The 25,650-nt window shown below is 46.4% G+C and overlaps 1 protein-coding gene across 6 annotated transcripts in view; it reads right to left on the bottom strand.

The window, feature by feature from the left end:
* Positions 1 to 303: 303 nt before the first annotated feature.
* The window catches only part of LOC100012432 (TGF-beta-activated kinase 1 and MAP3K7-binding protein 1), a 65,874-nt gene continuing 40,527 nt past the window's right edge, over positions 304 to 25,650 (bottom strand). For 2 of the 6 annotated variants that reach the window (XM_056798960.1, XM_056798958.1), the window contains exons 4-13: positions 11,768 to 11,904; positions 11,046 to 11,199; positions 9,158 to 9,244; positions 8,477 to 8,642; positions 7,633 to 7,746; positions 6,911 to 7,022; positions 6,181 to 6,325; positions 4,296 to 4,518; positions 2,016 to 2,172; positions 304 to 822 (exon numbers count right to left, since the gene is read on the bottom strand). In XM_056798960.1, coding sequence (XP_056654938.1) covers positions 615 to 822; positions 2,016 to 2,172; positions 4,296 to 4,518; positions 6,181 to 6,325; positions 6,911 to 7,022; positions 7,633 to 7,746; positions 8,477 to 8,642; positions 9,158 to 9,244; positions 11,046 to 11,199; positions 11,768 to 11,904 — 1,503 coding nt within the window. In that variant the 3' untranslated portion in view covers positions 304 to 614. Of the gene's footprint in view, positions 823 to 2,015; positions 2,173 to 4,295; positions 4,519 to 6,180; positions 6,326 to 6,910; positions 7,023 to 7,632; positions 7,747 to 8,476; positions 8,643 to 9,157; positions 9,245 to 11,045; positions 11,200 to 11,767; positions 11,905 to 21,610; positions 22,060 to 22,740; positions 22,923 to 25,650 lie in introns of those variants that run through there. The other 4 variants (XM_056798963.1, XM_007503179.2, XM_056798959.1 and 1 more) reach the window with 4 other exon arrangements.

The raw sequence follows: 25,650 nt of genomic DNA, 5'->3' as shown, positions 1-25,650 counted from the left end.
TTGCCCAGCTGGCATGCCAGCACCTGCTCCTACACACTAAGAAGGCCTGCAGGCAGGCTGACCCCTAGAACCTGGCAGGGACTGGGTGGAATTTGCTTTGTGGGTATGACAATACTGGCATGTGTGGCCGTCCTCTCTCAAATGAGAGACTAGGAATGCACTGGGGAAAGGGGAGCGGACCCCCACCCAAGGAGCAGGGACCTTAAGTTTCCTGCTCTGGAGGCACCAGGGCAGCCCTAGGCTGGGAAAGAGGAGCTGCTCTAGGGAGCTAAGGGCAAGTGCACACAGGTCTGAGGCAGGAAATGATACAAGTTACATTTATTTAGAGAGAGGCCTCAGGCCCCAGAAATGCCAGGTCAGGCTTCCAATGAATAGTCTCCCCTTCGGTCCTCTGTGACTGGTAATTACTGTGAAACTCATCCATGGGCCTTGGCAAGGTTCTTCAGTCCCTATGTTTCCCCCATAGCTTTCCAAGAGAAAGGATCAAGCCCTGGGGAGGGAGGGAGGATGCAAGGACCTAACAATGGTCTCTGGGGGACGGGGTCTGGGCAGAGGGTGCCCAGCAGGCCTTCTTCCAGGATGCTCTCCCCTTTCGTGGGGCCACTCTCTTAGCACTAAGACACCGGAAGGGCTGCCTGCTCCCCGTGGTCCTTATTCCAGAGACGGTAAAACTCAGCGAAGTCTACGTAGGGCTCCACCCGACCATCCTCGTCAGGTTGGAGGGAGTGGGAAGGCCGAGAGCGGAAGAGCCCCCCGTCAGAACTAGAGCTGCTGCTCTGAGTGTGGGTGTTGGTGGATTGCAGGGTCATGGTGGGGCTCTGGCTGCAAAAGACAACAGGTAGAAGTGATGAGTCTCCATCTAAACAGGGGTCCTCTGCACCTCAGAGAGTCTAAGCCTCCTGGTCTCTCTCAGGCTCCTGCTAGAATTCCAAGCACTCGGTAACCACATGGAGGGAGGAAGTAGGAGAGCTTTCTCCATCTTTCATTTGGGGGAGACCAAAATGGAGAAACTGACAAACCTCTCCCAGAGAGCAGCCAGGCCTCCCTGGCCATCTCAGCCCTCCTCCAGCAGTCTACCTTTTTTGGTGGCAGATTCAGCCTCTCACAATCCCAGGACCACTAAGGGGAATGGGAGAAAAGTAAGTGCCAACACCCCAGGGACTTTCCGGGGGGGGGGGGGGGGGGACCAGGATACACGGGCTGGGTTTGGAGGGAGACAAGGCAAGAGCCCCCGGGACATAGAAGACAAATAGGAGGGAAACTTGGCCACTCCCCTGCCCGCCTGCCCAGATGTCCTTTTCAATGGCGGCATTCCACTGTGAGTGAGTTGGCAGAGAGCAGCCTATTTCATTGGGCCAACATCCCCCAACTGGGCTGGGGGCGGCATCTCTATTATTGTGCTGGGGATTGGAATGTGCAAAGCAACCCCAGTGCTAGGCCTGGCCAAAGCAGACTTTCCAGGCTGGGGAAGAAGCTGAGCTAAAAGGAACCTGTTGGATGGGTCTGCTGTTCTGAGGGGGCCCTTCCTCAGGCCCTGACCCACCAGGGCTCCCCAGCTCCACCCCCTGACCCATTCCCTAGCCTTATTCTGGGACTGCATCTCTACAGCCCTGAGAGACTATTTCAAAGCTAAGGGCGTCACTGCCAAGGGGTGGTGAGGGGGATTTCCCAGATTCCACAGTTACAGATTAGCCGCCAGAGGGGGAGGGGGCTGAATCAAACCCAGATCATTTCCTACAAGTGTGGGGTCTCTTTAACATAGGCCCAAGAGAAGAAAAGAATCAGGGAAAAGGAAGAAAAAACATGGCCTAAGGCCCTGCTGAGCCTCCCAAGCCCTGGCCAAGCTTTTACCCCATCCCCAAATGCTCTGCCTGCCGAGTACAACCACTGGAGGAGGGGGCTCAGGCTAAAGCAGCTGCCCAGGGAGAGGAGGAAGGGAGAAGCAGGGTTCCTCCCTGGGTTGTCTGGGGACAAGCTGAGAGAGGGTGGGACCTGGGCTAAGGCCAGGGACTTACTTGGTTAGGGTGGGCGTCACCTCATCCAGGGTAGAAGCGCTGTGGGCGCCATTGACCATCTGTCCCTGGGAAGGCATGACGAGCGACAGGGTCACGCTAGTCTTGCTGGTGCTCTGGGCACTGGAGTAAGGCACTGAGACAGGATACACCCGTCCTCCTGGAACAAAGACAACCAAAGAACATGGGAAGGCCTGAGGCGGGGCCTCGGGTGCAAGGGTGTAGGGCCTCAGGGAGCCATGCTGGTGGGAAGGCTCTGCCCAACCCCCTCCGCCATCTATCAGCAGGATTCATCTCTGCTGCTCTTGCATTCCCTTTTCTCCCAGAGGCCAACGGGCACCCAGCCCTTACCTGAGCTGCAAGTCCCCTAAGAGGTGACCACCCAAATGATGCTGAGGGGGAATCCACCCCCATCTGCAGGCAGCCCCTCCTATCTCCATCTGAGCCACTCAGACAGGTCCCAAACAAGCTCTCCTCTCCTCGGGGCAGCAGCCATCTAGATGGCTGCACTGAAAAGGAATGGGTAGTGTTCCTAGCTGTATGACCCCGGGGATAACCCTAAATGCCCAGTCCTTGCTGCTCCTCGGTCTTAGAACTGATACTAAGACAGAAGGTAAAGGTTTTTGGAAAGAAAAAAAAAGAAAGAGAAGGAATGGGTCAGTAGCTGGGGCCCCAGCAATCACTAGCCCCAGCTCCAGGGGAGGATAGATGACAGCAATGAGTGAGGTCGTCCATGAACATCTGTCTCTAGCAACAGCGTCATGACCATGTGGAGGCCTGCCTAGAGTAGCGGCATGTAGTGCTTGGCGGTGTGTTGAACCCACCAAGGGACCCAGATGGGAGCCCTGGCTGCCCCTATGGTACTTCTGGGGCCTCATTCACTGAATGAAAATCAGTTCCAAGGGGACCCTTCCTGCTATGCCTATCTTACAGGGGGTATGGGAAAATCACACTATCCCCATGTTATGAGCCAAGACCCTGAAGATTGGAGAGGCCACCATTGGGGCTAGCATCGAGCTCTCCCACAACTGCTTTAGTGACACAGAAAACAGGCAAAAAATGTAAAGAATTCATGGCTAACAAGGGCTTCCAAGGCAGTCTCCCACTCCTAAGGGAGGCATGGTGGGCAGGAGGCCTCCAAAGGTCCTGGAGCCATGTGGTGGATATGAACAGAACAAGGAATAATGAAGAAAGAGGAAAAAAAAAGCAGGTTATATGAAGAGAGGGCAGTGCTCCCAACATGCTGGGAAGACAGATAGCCCCACAGGAGGCTGGAGACAGGAGGCAAATGGTGGCAGGGTCTGGAGGGAATAACCACAGCTCTGTGAAGGACAAAAGCAAGTCTTCCCTCTTCTCTCTGAGCTTTTTATGGCTCAAGAATAGATGGGCTGAGGGTGGCAGGAAGGTCATCACTGGGGGAGCCATAGGGGTCAGGAAGACCCAAGTTCCAATCCTGTCTCAGCCACTAACTAGCTGAGTGACCTAGCTGAAAGCCTCAGAGTCCTCCTCCTATGAAGTTCCAGGGTGGTGGTGAGGACCCAAGGAAATAAGAGATCTAAAAGCCCTATCTAAATGTTAGCTCTTCTCAGGATTCTCCAGTGACCTCATGGGTGAAATGGAATAAGAAGTGGGAGGGGTGCCTTGATTTGGAGAAGCCATCACCAAAAGCATGCACACACATATATGTACATATGTATATACAAACTATACAGCTAGGGTCCCACAATGAGGTGCCTGACTAACTGGTCTAGATTCCAGAGCACTCCTGCTGTGAATGAGAGAAGAACAACTAAACCCCTCAGGAGTGGCTGCCTCCAGGCTGGATTTCCCCCAATGCTCTTGCTTCCGCCAGGCCCCTACCACCCCTTCCTCTCTCGCCATCCCCAGGGCACAAAGGACAGGCCCTTCTGGCACACAGCAGTCACTGGCTCCTCCCACAGGGTCACTAACCCTGATGTCCAAGTCTCCGCCCTAAAGAAGAGCCAGATAATCAAAGCTGATAGCCTCTTGACACAAAGTAGCCCCTAACAATTGTCTGTTAAACAAATATTTCCCAAAATAAGACTGATGCATTCCAGGCTTCATGGCACTCAGATCCTAGGGCCTGAGGAGCTGCTGGCCGGCTAAGTGACCCTAAGGCAGGGTCATGACTTCTGGCACCTCTGTTTCCTCACATAAAATGGGAAATGGGCGAGAACTGCAGAACTGTCAGGGAGGACAGGAGCCTGGCCAGGCACTCCCTCCTATGTAGCTGGTTGGGCTGAGTACCACAGGTGGGCGTACCTTGGGCTGGGGTCAGGGTGGGCTGGCTCATCTCGCCCAGTGAGTACCCAAAGTTCCTCACCAGCAGGGTCATGTCCTCATGGCGGGGACAGAACGTCGAACGTTCCCCACCACTGGCAAAGGTGTCCCCATGGATACGTTTCACCCGGTCCACCACAGCCTGGGCCACCGCATCCAAGGAAGTCTGCTTGGCAAACTCTGTGTCAATCATTGCCGCAATCTCCTAGAAAGAGACACGAGGGCAAATGTAGACCCAGGCACAGACAAAGGAATGGGGAGATGTCACTTGCAACAATTAGGGAGAAGAGCCCCCAGATCAAAGCTGACCAGCCAGGGGGGAGAAGGTCACTCCTGGCTCTGCTGAATATCCTAAAAGGTATTCATAGCTAGGTGGCCCAGTGGATAGAATACCTGGTCTGGAGGCAGGAAAGACTCAAGTTCAAATCTGGCCTCAAACATTAGCTATGTGACCCCAAGCGATTCACTTTCTCTCAGTTTTTTCAGTTGTAAAATGGGGATAATAGTAGCATTTACCTTACAGGGTTGTTGTGAGAATGAAATGAAATTATAATTGTAAAATGCTTGGCACAGCACCCAGCACATGTATAAGTACTTTATAAATGTTAGTTATCATTTTCTTCCTCCTTTTAAAAAACTCCTTGAAGCTGGTGGGCAAAGGCCTCAGAACACTGGATGATATAAGAGGCCCTCTGAGCCCGACACTCAGATCCTTCCCCAACCCACAGTGCCCCAGTGAACAGCGGCATCATGATGGTGGGTAAGGAATGTTGGCCACCTGAGCCTCCCTGTCTCATCCATAAAATGGGCATAATAACACTGCATAGCAACCCTATGGAGCTGGCATAAGGAAAACTCTTTTTAACTACAATGTACTAGAGAACTAGTCGATCTTCTAATTGGGAGGAAGAAACAAGAGGCTGTCGAAATGACCTTTGTCTGGGGGCCTCATTTTCCTTATCAGCAGTGGGGAAAACAGCAGCTGCCCTGGCCCAGGTCTGGAGGCCACAGTAATAATTGAGATAACAGAACCACTTCAGAGGCACATGGGTAATTATTCTGCAGGTGGCATTTTGTATTCATCTTTTATAGTCAGGAAACCAAGAGACAAAACATTATCTAGTGAAACACACATGGAACTAGGAAAGAACACGTCTCATGATCCCTCAAACTGACCCACTAGGGCATTGTAGAGATTAATAATATGACTGAGGCAGGTGGCAGATAGGTGAACAAGCAAGGGGCACGTCCTGGATAGGCCCCAGGTACCTCTCTAGGATGATCAGTTCTGTCCATGGGCCTTGCTGGAGGGAGTCTCTTCACTAGGAAGTCCCTCTGACAATGACATCATTGCCACTTCAGCTGCTGCTGGAAGGTAGCGCTCTGTGGTGTATGAGAACCCTCACAAAAGGAAGCATGAGTAATTTTAGAGATGGGGAAGTCAAGGCTTGGAGAGGGAATGGGCCCATAAGTCTCTCTGCCTCTCATCAGTTTTCAGGAGCAAAGCTGCAGGAAACAACTTTCTATGATCCCTAAGCTTGTAACCTCCCAGCTCAGGCCCAGAAAGAACCTGTCACTTGGTCACTACCTGCCTTAGAGCTGAGGATTTCATTTTTTTCTTCTTATATGCAAGATCAACCTGGGTCCAGGGGTTGGCCGCAGAGAACACAGATAGCTCCAGAAGGTGAGTCCTGGCTTTCACTTTAGAAATGGCCTTGTGCTAGAAAGGCGGAGACCCATTTTCTGGTAGCCGCTTCCACTGTCTGCTGGCCACAAGGGGACTGAGCAGTTCAGCTGAGTTGGCCTGAATGCCATGCACTGGCCACTCAGCAGGCAGGAGGAGGCCCCCAGGATGCTGGGTGCTCACCTGATTGGCCTGTCCAGGTCCATGGGCCGCCTCCAGGGCTTTATAGAGCCCCTCAGACATCAATACCAGGAAGCCAGTCACACCGTCCAAGGCCTGCCCACCATGGATTTCTGGCTCTGCAATAATTGGCTTCGATTTGGCAGCACTGTCAGAAAAGAGCAGGGAAGAACAGAACACTTAATCCTGAGAAGCCATCTCACAGGTCTTCACACTGGTGATGGAGAGAACCCACAGGCCCTCTCCCCAACAAAATGAAAGGAAGGGAAGGGGAGGAGGAGAGAGAAAGGAGATGGGAGAATAGTCAGGGCAGATCCCCAAACAGGAAGGCTCAGGAGGCCAAAGGCTGCTGAATCCTGGACCTCACAGAACTTGGGAGGGTCTGATCCTTCTTAGGTTTCAGCACTACCTGAGGGGAGTGCTGAAACACTGAGTGCTCTGAGACAGCACTCACTGTTACAAGGGTCTCCTGGTCCCCCCTCCCTTTCCCATCCATGCAGGTCTCCTGGTCCTGTCTTGCAGGTCAAACAGAACAAGGCTTCAAATGCTAGTAGACAGCTCTAGGCACCCTTTCTGCCTCCTTTTTCCCAAGTTTACACCCCCCTTTTCCAATCAGTCCTCAGATAGCATGACCTGAAGGCCTTCCCTGTGATGAAGGCCAGTCAGTGTCCCCTGTCACTCTCACTCCCTTGATCCCCAGGCTTCATCCAGGCAATGCAGTGTTGCTTCTTACCTGAGCAGTTCGATGTCACTGTAGCCATATTTGACCTTATAATCCCCAATCCGGCGTGTGCTCTCCTGGCCACCAATGGTCCCCACTTGTTTGATTTTCCCCGTATCCAAACCTGCCAGGGTGGGGGAAAAAAAATCCCAGAGATTCCTGTAATACAGAAGTTCTCAAATGTGGTCTGGGGACTTTGAGGGGTCCCTAAGACCATTTTCCACAGGGTCTATAAGGTGAAAACTATTTTCAAAATAATAGTTTCAAATATGGAAAATATTAAAGCCATAGAAACCAAAGTATTTTTGGGTCCTCAATAATTTTTAAGAGTGTAAAGAGGTTCTGAGATCAAAAGGTTTGGCAACCAGCATTCTAATAATTCAAAAGGAAGAGTAGAAAAGATGTTCTGAGATAAAGACAGCAATGGGAAAGGGAATGTGATGCTATCGAGGAGACTAGACTATCTTTCAACTTTCAAGTTACCACTAAGATTGCCATGGGGAAGTGTAGAGTCCCCGGCCTCTCAGGGTCCCTCTCTTGATTTGCCAGAAATAATCCATTATTATTATCTACCAGTCACTCCACTGCCCACTGGGTCAGCTTATGCCCAAGGAGCACATCTGGAGGGGTCAAAGGGCAATTCTTTGGACTTCAAGTTTCCTCCACAGAGGCCAGAGGCCCTCAAGGGCCAACTGTTTCAGGGAGGATCCTCCTTCTAGGCAGAGGGCACATACCTAACTGGGACAGGCGAAAGAGTTCATCCTCATTTTCAGTGGTATGGTCAGCATTCAATTGGGTCACCTGCAGTCCATCTCCAGTGGCCTTGCAGAGTAATGCACGGTTTGTACCTGGGACCAAAGGAGTTGGTCAGCAGCCAGCTATGGGAAGGGAGGGGAGGATCCAAAAGAAGAAGGATTAAACAGAAAGGATGGAGAGGGAAAGATAAGAGGAGTAGAAAGAAGAGTGGGCATTTCAATACATAGCTGCTTTATGAAAAGAGCAAGAGAACCCCTCTCCACCCCCCAAAAAAGAGAGGCAAGCTCTTTTCCTATTGCTCAGGAGAAAAGACTGTATCAAAATCCACCCAGAGAGAGGAGTCTTTTCCCCAAAAACCTAAAAACTACTTCCCATCATTTCCTTTCTATAAATAAAAAAGCTGTATTGACAACTTTTAATTTTCTATTAGCCATTCCTTAATATACCTCTCTCCTTTTGTAATAAAGGGAGAAACCCAGGTAAGAGCAAATCCACTGTACTCCATTCACATAGCATCTGCCATTTCATAGTCCACCACCTAACCAATAAAAGGAGCCACCTTGACTTTCCCAGAGAGCAAGTCTGAGTATAACTGACCCCTTTAGGAACAGACCAGACTTGTTTATTTTGCTTAACCTCATCAGAATCCCTCAGAACTCCTCAGAAGTGAGAGTACCTATGAACAGCATCAACAACATAGTTTGGTTCTGAAGCAGAATGATTCCAGCAGGGGGACCTGACCTTTCTTCTTCAGAATTCCCAGTTTAAGATCTTTGCTGGGTCCTTCCCTGCTTCCCCTGCCCTTGGCAAGTAGAGACTCACCCACATTGGCGATATAGAGCTTGTTGGCGAGGATGACTGCCACCACAGCCATGGCACCTCCAGAAATCTCCCTCTCCAGCCCCTTCAGCCTCTCCAGGATCTTCTGGTACTGGGGTGGAAGCTGGTGCTGAGGGACTCCCTGTAGCACAGTGAGAGCCCAGGAGGCCTAAGACAAACCTAAATAGGCCCACCAGCTCATCAAAACTTCAAAAGACAGGTCTCACTGGGGGTAAGAAGAAGTCTGGGCTTGAGGCTGGGAGGCATCATCACAGCACAAAACATAAGATTATGTCCTGGATGGCTGCAGACCCAGAGCCTCTCAAGGATCTTTTAGAGAGACCATGTGGGAGATAGGAAAGGCCCATGGGGCCTGAATTACAGTTTTGTTCTCTAATACTTGGGTGAGCTCAAGTGAGGTATTTTTATTTTGGGGGCCTGAGTTTTTTCCTCTGTAAAATGAGACAGCTGAGCTAATCTCAAGGGTTCCCTTTAGTTCTAAATTCAATGATCCTAAAAGTCAAACCAACTAGTCACCCCTTGCAGCCTCACCCTGACTAGGCTATCGACTGAGGGGAAACAGTGAAGTAGTAGACCAACAGGCCTTGAGATGAAGGGAGGCAGAATTCCTTGCAACCAAGGCAAGCCCAAGGCTCATCCTCACCAGAGGATGGGAGCTGTTACCTCTGGCAGCTGGGACTGGAGGCTGGCCTTCTCTGCCAAACCATCATCGATGGACTCCAGAAAGCTCCTTTCCACAACATCAAAAGCCTGGAGGGCAAAAGGCAGGAAGGTGAGTCAGAGCAAACACTGGTTCCGTTTCTGAAACACTCACTAATCTAATTTCCCAAATTCTTTCATTAGATAATGGCAGGATTAAAACTTTATGGGTATCATAAGGATGGATCTCTTTTAGATGAGAAACCAAATGTCTAGTCCGGTCACTCAGTCATAGGCCTAGAAAGTCATGACCCTAAAAACAAAGAGCATGCCCTTGGATGCTGGATGCTGGGGGACAACAGAGGCTGGGAGGGGGCTATCTCACCCCAACAACGCAGGGGCATTCACTTCTACAAGTGGCTGCTGGTTAGTGTTGTGTTTTGCAAAGATCAGGAGTTCAATTTGGATAAGTCCTATGAAGGAGGATATCACCCCAAATGGGGTCATACTCAACCTAGGCCAGGAACCTATCCTTATAAAGGCAACAGGAAAGGATGCTACCACCACTGCCATCTCCACAGCCTATGAGCTTAGGCTTCCATTTTCTCCCCCAAAAGATGGGTGTCACCACCCTTGTGTCTCCCATCTCATGGAGAGGTTGTAGGGAAAGTGTTGTGAGGTCAGGGTCAAATGCTCCATCAGTGACCAGAAGAAGACCATGAGGCTATCTGGGTAAGGGTTCTGGAAACCAGGCCATAGGAGATTCCTTGAAAGGACTGGGGATGCTCATCCTAGAAAAGAGAAAGTTTATGGGAGCCAAGACCATGATATGTCTTAATTTGGCTATTATGTGAATGAGAGAAAGATTTGCTCTGCTTAGCTCCAGAGTGAAAAAGTTAAGAAGAGGCATCTTTTGGTCCAACATGAGGAAAAATTTCCTAACAATGAAAACTGTCCCAAAGTATAAAGAGCAGCTAGATCAGGCAGTGATCTCTTCATCACCATTGGTCTACAAATAGAAGACATATGAAGACTTGTCAGGAAACAATGTCAGTCACCAAAGGCTCAGTGGCTCACCCCTACTTCTCAGCTTTCCTGGTTTCCTCACACTCAGCAGGCAGTGTCTATTGCCTTTCTTCACAACATACTGTGTGGGCATATTATCATTTTCATGTTGTCTCCCTCATCAAAATGCAAACTCCTTGTTTCAATGGAGTTTTTTGCCTTTCTCTATGTCTCTATCATTTAGCATAGGGCCTGGCACATAGCAGGGGTTCATTCTATTGCATCCATATGTGATTATTTGTTCAACTATTCCCCAACTGATAGCCAGGCCCTGGAGTTTCATGGAATTGTTCTCATTTTTCTAGAAGAGAGGGGATCAAGGCCCACCTTCTCCAGTAGGCCTTTCCTCATCCTTTCAAATGTAAGGGGGCTTGTAGGAAAAAAGAAAAAAGCCAGCAGAATAGGAGACTCTCACTGAGAGAGTGGGAATGGGATTGGGAGTGATCTACTGAAAAGGATAGAAAGGGATGAGACAAAGGGTACATGAGGAAGGGCCTGCCCTGGCAGTGAAGGGACATCTTTCCATCCTGAAAGATGCCCATCTGATGGGGAAGATGACTGAAGTGTCGGGAGAGGAGAGAACATATTAGGGTGCAGGAAGGGGCTGTGACAGATGACCTCTGAGGTCTCTTCCAACTTTGGGATTCTGTAAACAATAAAGGACCAGGTAAACTGGCATTATTGCTCTTAACAAGTGGCATCCTCTCTGAAATTTTTGGTTTCCCAGGAGACTGAAACAATCACCTCCATCCTCTTGCTATCTCCCTATCTAGCCCTGGGGGAGCCAGAGTCTCTTTTCCTCCCCTCCATGGGCCCACAGGGACCTGTAGGGTCAGCAGGCCATTACCTGAAGCAGCACCCTCCTCACATCAGCTTCGCTGTGATCAGCACTCAGCTGGCCCAGTAGCAGCTCTGCCGAAAGTCTCTGGCCCACAAAGTTAGCCACTCGATTGCCATCGTAGCCATTGAAGACCCCATAGAGGAAACAGTTGTTCTCGCTCCTAAAAGAAAGGGTCAGAAAGGAAGAAAGGTTTTTAGGTCAGCTTTAATGAGCAGGGAAGCGGTTCAGCACAGGGAAGAGGAATAGGCCAGGTGGTTGGGGGAGTCCAACCATGGAGGAACTCTTCAGCTCTATGGTTTTAGCTATCACTGAGGGCAGGGAGAAGAGAACTGGATTTAGTATGAGAAGCCTGGCTCTACTACTTACATTAGCAATGTAATCTTGGCTAATTCAGTTCCCTCCTCTGTAAAATAAAGGGATTCTATTTGATGTTGAACTCTCCATCCTCTTAACCTGTGCTCCTCCATCCTATTCTGCCTTCCCAAGTTCCCCCGAGGAAGCTCCAGGGATGCCCTTATATAATGATAGCATTGGCTGGGGGTAGCTACACTATATTGTCTCTGTAACCACAGGGCAGTGATTCACCATACTATGGTCATATGGATACCCCAAGTCAGTGAAAGGTTCCTGGGGTGATATACTAACCAGAAACTATGAAACCAGGTCATTTTTTGCCTAGAGATACCCCCCTCTTAGTCTTAGCAGGACAGTAACACTGAGTCTCTCACCTAAACTTAAGCCAATTATCCTCCAATGGATGGCTCTCAGTCCCCTTGCCATCAACAGAGTAGGTTCGATTTGGAGTAGAGCCAACTCCAGAGAGCTGGCAAAGAGGCAAGTCATCAGTCCAACTTGGCTGCTGTTCCTAGGGAGAACAAAAGAAATATGAGAGATGCACCCCCTCTTCTATCATGCCCTGGCCTGGTCTTTTGCTTCCCAAAACAAATCCAGCAGACCTAGCACAATCCTCCCATGCATGCTTTCTTCCATATCCAATATAATGACTTTTCTCTGAACAGATAAACCCAAAGAGATCCAATAAGCTCTTGTAATGATAAGTCTCTGGTCTTACAACACCTAAAAAACTCCCTTGGAAGGTCTATAAATGCTAGAACCCCGACAAATACTGGACAGTGGGCCAGGGTTTTATGGAAATAGATGTGTCAGAAAAACATGAAATTTCTAAAACAAACCAAAAGCAAAAATAACTCTTTTTTTTTTTTAACCCTTACCTTCTGTCTTGGAGTCAATACTGTGTATTGGCTCCAAGGCAGAAGAGTGGTAAGGGCTAGGCAATGGGGGTCAAGTGACTTGCCCAGGGTCACACAGCTGGGAAGTATCTGAAGCCAGATTTGAACCTAAGACCTCCCATCTCAAGGCCTGACTCTCAATCCACTGAGCTACCCAGCTGCCCCCAAAAATAACTTATAAAAAAAAAAACTTTTAACTTACAAGAAATGGGGGGAAATGAATTCTCAAAGTTTGTTCTGAAGGAAAATGATTAAAAATCTTTTGTGTCAATTAATTAATCAATAAACATTTAAGCCAGGCACTGTGCTAAGTTAAAAAAACAATTCCTACTCTTGGGGGGGGGGCAGTTCATAGTCCAAAGGGGGAAACAATAAGCAAACAAATATGTACAAACAAGACATCTACAGGATAAATAGGAAATAATTAAGAAAGAGGGCACTAAAGTTAAAAGGAAAGCAAGTCCATCACATGCCCTGCTCCCAGGACCTTGGGCCTCCTTCAATGCAGCCTAAAGACTTTTGTTTTTATTTATTAGATGAGACCATATATTCTAGCCCATCCAAATCTTACTGGACACTGCCTGCTGTTTAATATGGGAGGTATTTTTACCAGCTCTGTTATCTATTGACAATGACTGATAGTTTACTCTTAACTAAATTCCAGTAGTGGAAAGTATGGGTCTAAGCATCCATCATTTTTACACTGGTGTAGGTGGGAAAGCCTGAGCTGTCTCTTCTGCTCTCCATTTCTATTTGTGACTCATCTCCCACAGTATCTCTCAAGGCTGTTTCCTTCTCTCCATTCTACATGGCCCTTACTACCTCTCTCCTCTGAACCATGAGAACAGCTTCTAAGCCATCCTTTCCAGAGCTACTAAAGTGATTTTCTAAAAGCCTCAGTCTGACCAAGTTACTCCCCTACTCCATAAACACCAGCAGCTCCCTACTACTTCTAGGATGAAAGGCAAACTCCTTTATTTGGCACAACCAGGTTCCACCCTATGTTACTCCCCTCAACCTGCTCTTTGGCTTAGTCCAAGGGCCTTTCTTGCTGTTACTCACATCTGCCATTCACCCATTTGTGCAGTTTTATACTGGCCACCCTCTATGCCTAGAATGTGTTTATGTGTCACCTTCAAAGCACTGCCCTTTTCTATATCTGCTCAGCTGCTTCAGCCTCTCCCCAGAAAAGTTTCTATTTATTTTGAATGTACACGTATATGGACGTGCTGCCTCCCCCCAAGAGAATTTGAATTTCTAGGCCAGCAGAGCTCTTCATTTTTGCCTGTTTCCAAGCCCTAGGCCTGATCCCTAGCACTAGAGGTGGCTGCTTACAAACCTTTGTGGCCTGATCGATTTGATACATGCCCCCAATATCCTAATATTGAAGGAGACAATATAAGACATGTTTCCTGCCTTCATGAAGCTTATCTCTAGTCACAGAGATACATTTCTAGAATACTCAAATAGGAAATAGAACATTTGTGGATTAGAGTAGAGTGAATGCAAAGATTACAATGCTATATGGGTTTATGGGAATGAAAAATCCTTCCAACTGAGAGAATCAGAGAATTCTTCATCCAAGAATAGGTAGTATTTGATATGGGCTTTAAAGGATAAGTAGGATTTGAAAAGCCAGAAAAAGGGGGAAAGGGGAGAATGGGGGAAGATCTGCACATTTCCAGCATATGGACAATAGTATGAATGAGTGAAGTATTTGTTAAGGCTTACTATATCCAAAGCATTGTGCTATGTGCTGGGGATACACATAAAGTCAGACAATCTCTATTTTTGGGATCTCATGTACTAATGAAGGAGACAGTACATAGGAAACATTTCAGCAGTCAATCTGCTGGGCATGTCCCATGGTCCTTAGGGAACAGGGGCAAAGCAGATGGTCAGGCCTCTTTTTTAAGGTCATTTTCATGAGGAAGGAGCTATCCCTGGGCTCTATCTCCCCAGACTGGGAACAAAGGGCAGTAGATTGGCAGCATGGCTTTTCCCAAGGCTTGAGTTCAGAGGCCTAGGCTGTCTCCATCAGGGTCTGGGGGGAGATGGTAGTGGGGGTGGTGGGGATGGTAGCCTGACACTTGCTGCCTCCTATCTCTCCCCTTGGTGCCCTGCTGCTTCAGCAAGGCTGCCTTATCTCTCCTGTGTGTGGCAATTGAGGGGGCTGGCTGCCACCTTCTCTAAAGAAGTTACTTCCCCAAATGATGACTAGACTGGATGCAGGATGAGTGGTCTGAGAGGTGGCATGCATGAGGAAAGGCCTAATAATGTACCAGGGCCAGAAAGCAGTGTGGTTTCCCTGAAGCACATGGAAGAAGGAAGGGTGAAACTGAGAAGAATTATCCAGCCTTTCTCATTTTATCATAGATAGCTGCCAAAGACTACAAAGTGGCTGTTGGGGTTTTTTTTATCCCTTTCTCAAATTTCTTAATACTTTTGGGAAAGCTCTTATATTTTCTACACATGTATTCACACAAACCCACCACTTCACCCCAGCCCACATGGCTACAAAATATCCTGAGTCCAAACCAATGTATATGTGCTTCCAAATGTGTAAGGGAGGATGATTCTCTGTTCTAATCATAGCCTTGTCACACATGAGTTTGAGATAGCGCAAATATGTATAAGCTTGCTTAAAAGTAGAGAAAACAAGCCAAGAAAGGGAGCTGTTATACAAAAACTATCTTAAAACACTCTGCCTAGGAAGCCAGGCCAACAGTGATGTACTTGGAGTCAGAAGAGCAGAGCCAATGATGTCCTGACTCCTGCCACCTCTCTGGCTGTGGACAAGTCACTTGGCCTCTTTAGTTTTCATTTTCTTACCTATATAATCCAATGTGAAAGGACAATGCAGCTTTCCTACTGAAATTGGAGCTGGGATTATCATTGTGAAGCAGTTTCCTGTTTCATTGTATGACTCTGGCATTAAGATGAATTTGTCAAACATCAATTTTAGGAACATCTTACATAAATCATCTCTATTTATTGCACAATTTCCAAGAGCCTTGATTTCAGAGCTGGGAGGGCTCAATTCCCATGGAAGATGCAAATGCTGGGGACCTGTGCCCAGATTCTGACCACACCGCCACAAGGGGGCACCAAAGGAGGCCTTTCATGGAACCATTAAACACAATGGTCTATACAAAACTGGTTAACTGAAACTTTCAGCTCTCCTGTGAAACCCAAGATGCCCATATATGCCTGCTCAGAGGGTCATCACACTCTCAAAAAGAGTACAGAGGATGGGAACACTTGGCTCACAGGTCAAACCACAGCCTAAACATCAAAAACACCCCAAATTCATAGAAACAATGGGGATGGGCCAAAAAAGGTGTAAAGGTAGACTCAAAATGAAAGGCTGGTATGGGGACAGAGAAAGCTCCAGGCAAAGATCTCCATAAAAGTATAATTCTCCCTGTTGTCTTTGTTTCTCTGAATGTTCCATTGTCCTAGACCCAGCCTTCCTTCCTTCCTAAGCACTCATCTCCTAACCAAAATTCTGAAGATTCCTCATAAAAGTACTTGGGATACATTTAGGCTACTCCCAATGTACTTAGAAGAGAGGAATGCCCGCCCTATCCTCCGCACAACTATGATTTTGTAGAAATATGGGCAAAATCATTTCATCAGTCTTCATAGCTTTAGGGAAGATTACACTTTAACTCTCCCCCACAGGTAAATGGCTAGAGAGAGGAGTTCATGGGTGCCCTCAAGAGCACATTCCAGTGAGAGTAAACTCTGATTTCTGACTTGATGTCCCTGATCATTGACAAAGGCTTCTTGTTCCACCTTTGGTGGAGCTGAAAACAGGTGGTCCCTGAAATCTTGGCATCTGGATGGCACTAGATAGTTTTCAAAGCACTTTCATACCAATCCTCTCCTTTGGTTTTGGAAACAAGCCCTGTCAAGCAGAAGGGATTGTATTCCTTTGACAAATGAGGAAAATGTAGACTCAGAGAAGGTAATAGGAGCATTGCTCATAAAGACTGTTAGGCCAGAGCCCAGGTGTAGAAATCAGGTCTTAAGTCTTGGTCAACAACTCCCCTAAGCCTCCAGCCTGGTAGTCTTTTAGGTTGCTCTTCAGCTTACTGGTACAAGCATGCCAACCACTCCTCTTATTTTACATTTTTATTTTTTAAAACCCCTACCTTATGTCTTAGCATCAATACTGTGTATTAGTTCTAAGGCAGAAGAGAAGTAAGGGCTAGGCAATGTGACTTGCCCAGGGTCACACAGCTAGGAAGTGTCTGAGGTCAGATTGGAACCCAGGATCTCCCAATCCACTGAGCCACCTTGTTGTCCACCCCAACCACTCCTTTTAAATAATAATTTCAAACACCATGGAATCAAAGGATCAGAGGATTCAGGGTCAGAAGAGACCACCTGAAGGAAACCTCACATTTTAAAGACTGAAGAAACTAAGGTCTAAAGAGGGAAAAGGTCTTGCTTAAGAACACAGTTTATAAATAGTAGACCCAGGACTCAAAATTGGATCTATTGACTTCAAATCCAGTCCCCCTTCTATTATGCCACACATAGCCTTGACTTTCCAATAATCTTTTAGCCATCAGTGTTTGGAGCAGGCACTGGACTGGTTAGCACAAGGGCTGAGACTGAGGTCTTGCCCTACAAATCACCAGATGTGCCACCACAGGGAAATATGATTTCTTCATCCACTTCCTACCTTATCAATAGGGGACTACATCTGCACCTCTCTTCCAAGAAGAGTCAAACAATATCACAGACTCGGGGCTTGGTTATACAAATGGAAGCAAGCATTATCATTGATAGCCTTCAAAAAGGCCTTACTGCCATGAAGATACCCAATCATGGCATGAAGGGCACCTGGGCCAAGTGACTCCAAGGAAGTTCAGAGTTGCTAGAGAGAGACCTCAAGAGTCTTGTAGTCCATTTCACCTCCAAAAGAATCCCCTTTAGTACCACCTAACATTTGGCCACTCAAGGCTCTAAACAGAGCACAAGAGGGGCAAATTTGGCTTTAATTCCCATGATCCTAGAAAGGTTCTGAGCATGGGCCTGGTGCTGGTCTCAAAACTGACCAAGAGGCAGAGAAAAGAGCTCTCAAATCCTGACCCTTCCTCTTGCTACCTTTGTAACCTTGGGCAAGCCTTAATCTTAGCAAGGGGCTAGTTTCCTTATCATCAATAGAAGGCTTTTTCTAGCCTTGCATCTATGATTCTGTGATGCAGGTGATGAATTCTTTTTAACTGTGGAAACTCCCAAAGATCAAAGAGAGGCTGCAATCTGCATTAGTGGAGGAAGTACCAATGAAATCAGGGACTTTCTGAAATCCTAAAATATCACCAAGAAGTAATTGCACAGGCCAGCTCATAAAAGGGCAAGACTCTGACAGATGATGCCTTCATCTAGAATGCCTCCCCATCAACAACAGCATCTGAATTCGCACCTGTGGCTCACTGCAAGAGTTACAAATCTTCTCCAAAGAGGGTGCACACAACCATAGCTACAGGGACTTACCCTAAAGGGTCATAGATTTAGGGCTGGAAGGGACCTGAGCGATCATCCAACCCAAAACCCAGGGAGAGGAAGTGATTTGGCCAAAGCCTTTTATATCAACCAAGGCTCTACCTGTTACTAGCTGTGGAACCAAAAGCACATCACTTTAGCTGAATAGTAAATGCTTCAACTGAACAGGTATTTCTTCAGTTTCTGCTTTTTCTCATGTATTCCCAATGGCTGAGGACAGAAAGTCTGTTCTCTGGAGTCAGAGGACCTGGGTTCAAATCCCACCTCTCTTAACAACAACCTGGAGCAGTCAATAAACTTCCTTGGGCTTATACCTCGTCATTAACACAAGGGGGTGTTGACCTGGATCAGCAGTTCTCAGAAATCTGGTCTAAGGACCCCTAGAGGTTCAGGAGATGTTTGAAGTGGTCCATGAGGTTAAGCCATGAGGTCCATAATAATCTGAAGGCCTTTTTCATTCTCATTCTTTCACAAGTTTAGAATGGAGTTTTCCAGAGGCAACGTGACCTAAGAATTAAAAGATTTAGCTATAAATTGGAAGACTGAACTCATCTCTCCTCTGCAGAATTGTACTTCTGCCTTACAAAGAAACCTTAAGATGTGGCTAGACTTGCTGCTTTGCTTATAGTCATCTGGTTTTGCAAAAGACTGATTATCAAAGATCTTTTGTGTGAGCACTTGGCCACAAGCACAAATGGTGCTGAAATATTCAGTGTTCTGTGAATCTCTGATCAGTCCTGACACAACTGTGCTGACATTTGCATTCTGTCAAGGGCATGGTGGGCAAAAGTGCTGGTGCCTCAACAAGAACAGAGACAGTGGAACCACCTGGGTGAGCAGCCACAGCCCTCACATTCTTCATTGCCACTGTGCACTCACAAGAGAAAAAAAGTCAATGATTGATCTTATCAAGTCTTGACCCTTGAATACATGCTTTTAATAATGCCCGTGATGCCATGGGGAATAAGGAAATGCATATTGCATGAAAGTGCCCATATGACTATTTACCATCTCAGAAAAGAGGGAAGAGAGGGAAAAAATCTGAATTGAAAAATGTCAGAAAACAATCGTCAAAAATTGTTTTTACATCTGTAAACCTTAAAATTTCTTAGACTTATAATTGTTGGAAATTTCACTATTGGGAAATTTCATACTTGAAAAATTTCCTATTGATAGTGGAACTCTATTGGAATGTGAACCCCATTGGCATGGGAGGTTCCTCCTCCTCTCTTCTTAAGATTACTTTAGGATAGAAACCTTTTGCTGAACAATGGAAAGGGCTTTGACCTATGCTTAAGCATAGAACAGGAATTTCTTTGAGACATGATTGATTTTAGAATTGATACAATGGAGATACTTGGAATGACAGAACCAGGTCTTGGAAATTGCAATCTCCACCCTACTCGGTCCTAACAGGATTTAGGAAGGGCTGCAGCATAGATGAAAATTTAATTATTCCAATCTCTACCCTACTCAGGGTAACAGGATTTAGGAAGGGCTGTAGAAAAAGATCAAGATTTAATTTTTTGAGAATATGACCTTCAATAGACATGTGCAAAACCACAGACCTCTGGGCGGTCCTGGGTTAAGTTAGAGCCACCATTGGCACAGGGAAAATGATGGACAGTGATTGGTAGATGTGAGAACTGAGGGGAGGGAACTTGGATGGTTTCCTTAAAGATAGAGGGGTCTGAGGACTGAGGGGGGGGCGGTTGGAGAGTTTTGGCTCTGAGTGGTTGGAGAGGTGCTCTGAGAAGCTTGCTCTGAAGGAAGCTGGAGGTGGAGGCCCTTGAGACTGTTTCTCCATTTTGGTCACGTGAGTAATAGGGACTGATCTCCTTTCTTTGCCCCAGCTATCTAAGGGCTTGGGCCTTTTGGCCCAGCCTAAACAGAAGGGGTATTTAAGCCCTATTCCCTTCTCTCCCCTTTCTCTCTCTCTCTCTCTCTCTCTCTCTCTCTCTCTCTCTCTCTCTAATTCCTTTCTTCCTCCTGTTTGTAATTAAACTCTATAAAATGTTGACGGCTGACTTGAGTTTTCATTTAGGAATTACATAGCTGAATTCCTTGGCGACCTTAAATTAATATATATCAGCCTTTTAAAGTGATTTCCTTGTCACACATCTAAATAAAAAAATAAATTTAGTAAAATAATGTATGTGATAAAATTAGGAGCACGAATAAGCCATGTTTGTGGTATGCTTCAGAGCAATGGCCTTCTCAATAGTGTGAGGTGATAGATCACTTTTTCCTGAATCACTATTTTTACTTGTTAGAAACACCCACAAACTATGGTTACTGAGATGTGGTCATTTAGCAAATATTTTCTCTAAAGCAAACTTGTCACTTCAAAGAAAACAATTGATGGTATTTATAGCCAATGGTAAAATTGGAGCTTTCAAGCAAAAATTAGAATTTTGGACAATTTAAATCTCTCACCATGAGTTTGACGTGGTTTTGAGATGTTATACAATTAAATGCATCAACATTTGAAAGACTGCAACATCAGTGAGCCAATGTTGTCTAAATGAGCAATGCAATGTTACAGACTCATCCATGGGTAAAAGATCCGTTCAAAGTACAAGATGGGCCAATGAATGTTAACTTGAGAGGATGGAAAATTCACTCATCTGGTTTCAAGAGCCACAGTGAAACTACAACACCCTGAGTTTGGGCATAATCACAAAGAACACCCACAAGAATCTGAAAAAACTCTTCAGAAACACCTCCCTTTTCCAAGGACACATCCATGTGAAGCTAATTTTCTTTATCTACTTCAACCAAAACAACCTATCACAAAAGACTGAATGCAGAAGCAGATAGGAGCATCTAACTGTCTTCTATGAAGCTAGACAGTAAATATATATAAAGGTAAAAGTGATGCTACTCTTCCCACTAAGTTTTTTGTTTTGGAAAAGTTATTTTTCATAAGAATGATATTTATGTTAATATATGATGAACTTATTATTAAGTTAATTAATATTTTAAAATGTTATCCATTTTTATTTCTAATATGGCAAATATAAATAGTTATTATTCACATAAGCAAAAACCCTTTGGGGAGGACCTCAATAATTTTTAAGAATACAAAGAGGTCTTGAGAGCAAAAAGGTTGAGAATCATTGGACTAACTATATATATATAAAACTACTAACAATAGTTAGAAGGTCCCTTCTAACTATTGAACTAGGCTCCTATAAAACAATGTCATTTTTCTTCCCCATATATACTGGTTGTGTCGTTTTTAAAAATTACTAGCTATTTTCCTACTTGTGTGCCCCTCAACAAGTCACCTAACATCAACTGCCTAGCCCCTGCCCTACTTCTGTCTTAGAATTGATACTAAGAAAGAAGGTGGTTTAAACAAAGAATTCTTGCCAGCACCATGACATGGGGGTATCCTCATTTGAAAAGTAGTTAAAATTCAGAGACTTAAGAGTTTCTTGTTTAGGCCAGGTTTAATTCATTTGGGTAGTTTCCATTAACATGTTCTCCCCTCTGTACCCTTTTAAAAACAAGCTATTTCTCTTCCTATAGAAAATAAGCAAAACCTAAGTGGCATTTTATTAAACTTTAAACTAAGATGTCTTCCCTTTTTTTGTCTTAATCTCTCTTTACCAAGTCAGATCCTGCAATTTACGGAGTCTTAAGAGATTTGGTGGCTTGCCCAGGACCATTAAATGTATATGTGACTGAAAGTGAACTTGAAGCCAAGATATCCAGGCTCTGAAGCTAACTATAAAATGTATGGCCTCTTAAAACATATTGGGGTCTATTCTTCTTATTGACTAACAAGATAGGTTGTACCTTAGTTAAAAGAAGCAGCATGGCACCATGGAAAAGAGTCAGTGGATCCAAGTTCAAATTCTTCCTTTGAAATTTATCACTTAGGTGACATTTCACAAGTCATATCCCCTTTCCAGACCTCAGTTATCTCAACTAGAGAATAGAGGAGACTAAATTAGAAGATCTCCAAAGTCTTTTCCAGCTCTAAGTCTAGGATCCCCTTCATCCCCATCATTGTATAATGGTTTGGTGTCAGAAAGCTTTGCCACCTGTGCTGAATTCCTTAGTGTCCAAGGAGCAAGTAACTTAAGACATCTCTGGACCTCAGTTTCCCCCTCCAAAATAGAGGGATCAGGTTAGATGACTTCTAGTTCTGGATCTATGGATGACCTTGGACAAGTCAATTTTCCTTCCTGGGCCTCAGTTTCCTCCTCTGTAACGGGAGGCTGCCAGACATTTCAGAGTGGGGCCTGAAAATGTTTAACAAAATAACAATGTGGTTAATATTAATTTAAGATTTTCTAAATCTAAGTGGTGGGATCCCTTTCTATTTGATTTTGATACCACTGGACGAAATGGCCTCAGGTTTCTTTCCACTCTAGAGCCAGGACCCCAGTGCTAGGGGCTGTTTTAAGCTGGGGTAGATGCCAAGATCACTGGGAAGAGGTTCCTGTTCTTGAGGTTACATTCCATTGCTGCCTCCTCCTCCCCATCGCAAGCCACCGGGACCACTTATTTTCCTTCCTGTCCTATTCCTGCCACTGGGAGACGCACACTCCTAGGAGTCTAGTCCCGCGAGACTATGCGCCAAGGGTATTCGAGGCCCAACCCCTCTGCCATAAGCAGTGCCCCTGCGTATCAAGAATTGCCAGTCCCAGCTCCCACAAGAGGGCGCGCACTACCGCCTCAGAGGGGAACAAGGACATCCAGAGCTCTTTTGCGCACGCGCCACGCCAGGGGAAGGGGGCTTTCCTCAGAAAGGGGGAGGGGCCGCGGCGAAGGGATGGGATGAAGATCGGGGAAGCATGGTCGATCCGCGCTAAAGGGCTCCCTCCCTCCTATTCTGAAGCGAACCGGCCTCCCCCTTCCCAGCCCAGCCAGGCCCCCAGCCCCGAGGCCGGACGGCGCCGGTCCGCGGGTGGCTTCCTCACACTCTGCAGCAGGCTCCTCCTCTGCGCCGCCATCTTGGAGGGTACCAACCCCCACTCCCTCCACCACCTCCGCGAGCAGGCGAGCAGAGTGAAGGGCTAGAGAGGCCGCTCACGCTGGAAGTGCGCATGCGTGCATTCAGGAACGGCCTGAGCGGTAGGGACAGGACAGAAAGAGACCGCGCGCCTCAGCCGCTATTGAGCATGCGCGTGGCGCCCCCTCGCGTCCATCCGGGGATTGGTGCCACTGCGGGACTGCGCAGGCGTCCTGTCCCCACCCTGCTTGACTCTCCCAGTTTTGCTTTTGGAGGTCCCATCTGTCTCAGTTTCGTCCTCCACAAAGGCTTTGGCCTTTCAGTCCCCTGCCCAGGATCATAACCGCCAGCTTTCCTAACGCCAAGTCTATGGATTACGTTGTTGTCATCAGTGTTAACGCTGTCTAAACCTTCGGACCCTGAGCACCTCTTCCCGGGTACTAGAGTCATTTGGCTGTGGGTCCTTCTTCTCTGATAGAGCAATGATTAAGCATCCACCTCTACTACTACACTTCTTGTGTCAGGCATTTTAAAGGCTTGCAATCTCCTTTGTTCCCTGGGACAGTCCGTTCTGCTATTTTAATCCCCATATTTTAAACAGGAAATAGAGGCAAATGACATTTCAGTGAGTTGCCTAGAATCACATCCCTAGTAGATGTCTGAGGCTGTGAACTAGGTCTTCCTGACTCCTGGCTGGGTACGCTATCCAGTGTGCTATCTTGCTAACCCATTATGTGTCAGGCACTGTATTAAATGCTGGGTTAATAGGATTAAGTGAAGATCCTTAGGATTTAGAGCCAGAGGAGAATTTTAATAGTCATTTCCTCATTTTTGTTAAGAGATGAGAAAGCTGAGGTCCAGACTTGCTCAGGGTCGATATAAATAGTAAGCATATAGCCAAGATTTGCACTGAGGTTCTCTGGCTTAATTCAATGCCCTTTCTGCCAGTATACTACCTGAAGGCTCAGTCAGGGACTTGTAGCAAAATTCCTTTATTTGCTTCTGCAGAAAAAAATTCAGGAACTAGGGCTCTTATAAAGCACTGGGTAAACTTATCATGGATCATGCAATTTATCAAAATCATAGGAAGTTGGAAGGAATAGTAGAATGTAATGTAAGGTCAGAACTGGAAGGACAGGTGTGGCATCATACTTACCTGTACTCCCTGCTACCTGGGAATTTGAGGTAGGTGGATGCCATGAGCTATGGGTGACAGTAGGTAAGCTGAAGAGGTCTGCACTAACTCCCACTAGTAATGAGCTCCCAGGAGTAGAAATTGCCTAAGGGGCAGCAGCAAATCAGGCTCTCAGTCATATCCACTTGAAGCCAATCCAGAACAGAACTAGGCCTGTGAATCTCTGCTGAGCTTCCAGCCAGGTCAGGAAAGGGACACCTAGCTGAAAAAACTTGGAAGGCCCTTGGACTGGATAGTTTTAGTTTAATCCAAAGCATTCATTTTGCAGTCCCTAAACAAAGAAGTGACTTGCCCAAGGTAACCCAGAGTAAATAAGTGGCAGAACTAGGATTTCTCCTCATATTTTTCAAGTCCAGATTTACTGTTCTTTTTCTGTTCTATTATTCTATGTCCCTTCCATGGTCTCCTGCCAGCACTTGGCTTCCACATCTCTAGCCTGTCCCATATTGGCTGAATGCCTGACCATGGACACAGCAGATGTCTGGGAAATGGTCTGACTTCCTCCATCTGGGCTGCGAGGTTGTTTTCCTTGTAACTAAAAGCCATAGTTAGGATGAGCTTTGAGAGCCAGGAGGCCTGGTTCTTGCTGGGAAGGACTGGAGGACATTAATAGCCAATTCACTTAATTGGGGCTCAGAGGAATTTGCCTAGTCCTGCTCATTCTCATTTATAATAAATATAATTCTTAACAGATTTGCATCCAGGAAACACTGGCAAAGTTGAGTGGTGAAACACTTAAGATTAGAATATCTCTAAGAAGCTCTCCTAGCTCTGATGTGCCAGGATTTGATCCACTTCTTCCCTTCTGAGCACCACTTACTCCTTCAATGGCATCACCTCCTCAGCCCCTCAGTTTCCTCTAGGTATATTTTCTATGCTCTCATCCTGAATTATCTCTCTGTGTGTGTGTCTCCCCCACCTCCCCACTCCCTACCCCCATCTCTTTTTTTAAACCCTTACCTTTTGTCTTTGTATCATTTCTAAAACAGAAGAATGGCAAGGGCTAGATAATTGGGGTTGAGTGACTTGCTCAGAATCACATATCTAGGAAGTGTTTGGGGTCAGATCTGAACCCAGGCCCTCTCTATTCCAAGCCTCATGCTCTATCTACAGGGCTACCTAGATGCCCCAGGTTTATTTCTTCAGAGCAAATTTTCTATTTCTTCCAAGGTAGCAACAAGCTTGATACAAAAGAGAGCAACCAATCATTTGAATGTGAGAATTCCTTTCCAACGTTTGTAACAACTAGTGATGCTTCTGTGTCAGTTAAGGAAAAAAATCAGGTTATAACTTTCAATTCAACAGTTATATTACAACATGCTTCACCTTACTGTGATGAGAATGTTTTACATAGGAAAAGTAAAAGGAGGGGTGGAGTCAAGATGGAGGCTTAGAAGCAGCAAAAGTCGATTCCTCTGTGAAAACCCCTCCACACCAATCAAAAACAAGCACTTCAAGGGGGACAGAAAACCAAATCCAACAACAGGACAGAGCTGTGGGATCCTCCCGCTCTATTCAGCTTAAAAAGTACAAAGAGAAAGTTAAATTCTCTGGTTTAAGGAGAAAGAAGGTCCCAGGGCCCTTCCCCCACCTACTGTGCTGAGACTCAGGCAGCCAGTAGGATCTCAGGGAGAGGGCTCCATCCCAGAAGGAGTGCCTTGCTAACACAACTACCCGAAACTC

The sequence above is a fragment of the Monodelphis domestica genome, chromosome 5 (genome assembly GCF_027887165.1).
Source record: "Monodelphis domestica isolate mMonDom1 chromosome 5, mMonDom1.pri, whole genome shotgun sequence".
Taxonomy (NCBI): Eukaryota; Metazoa; Chordata; class Mammalia; order Didelphimorphia; family Didelphidae; genus Monodelphis; species Monodelphis domestica.
The sequence above is the reverse complement of the archived record's forward strand: the minus strand, read 5'-3'. Positions and strand labels throughout refer to the sequence as shown.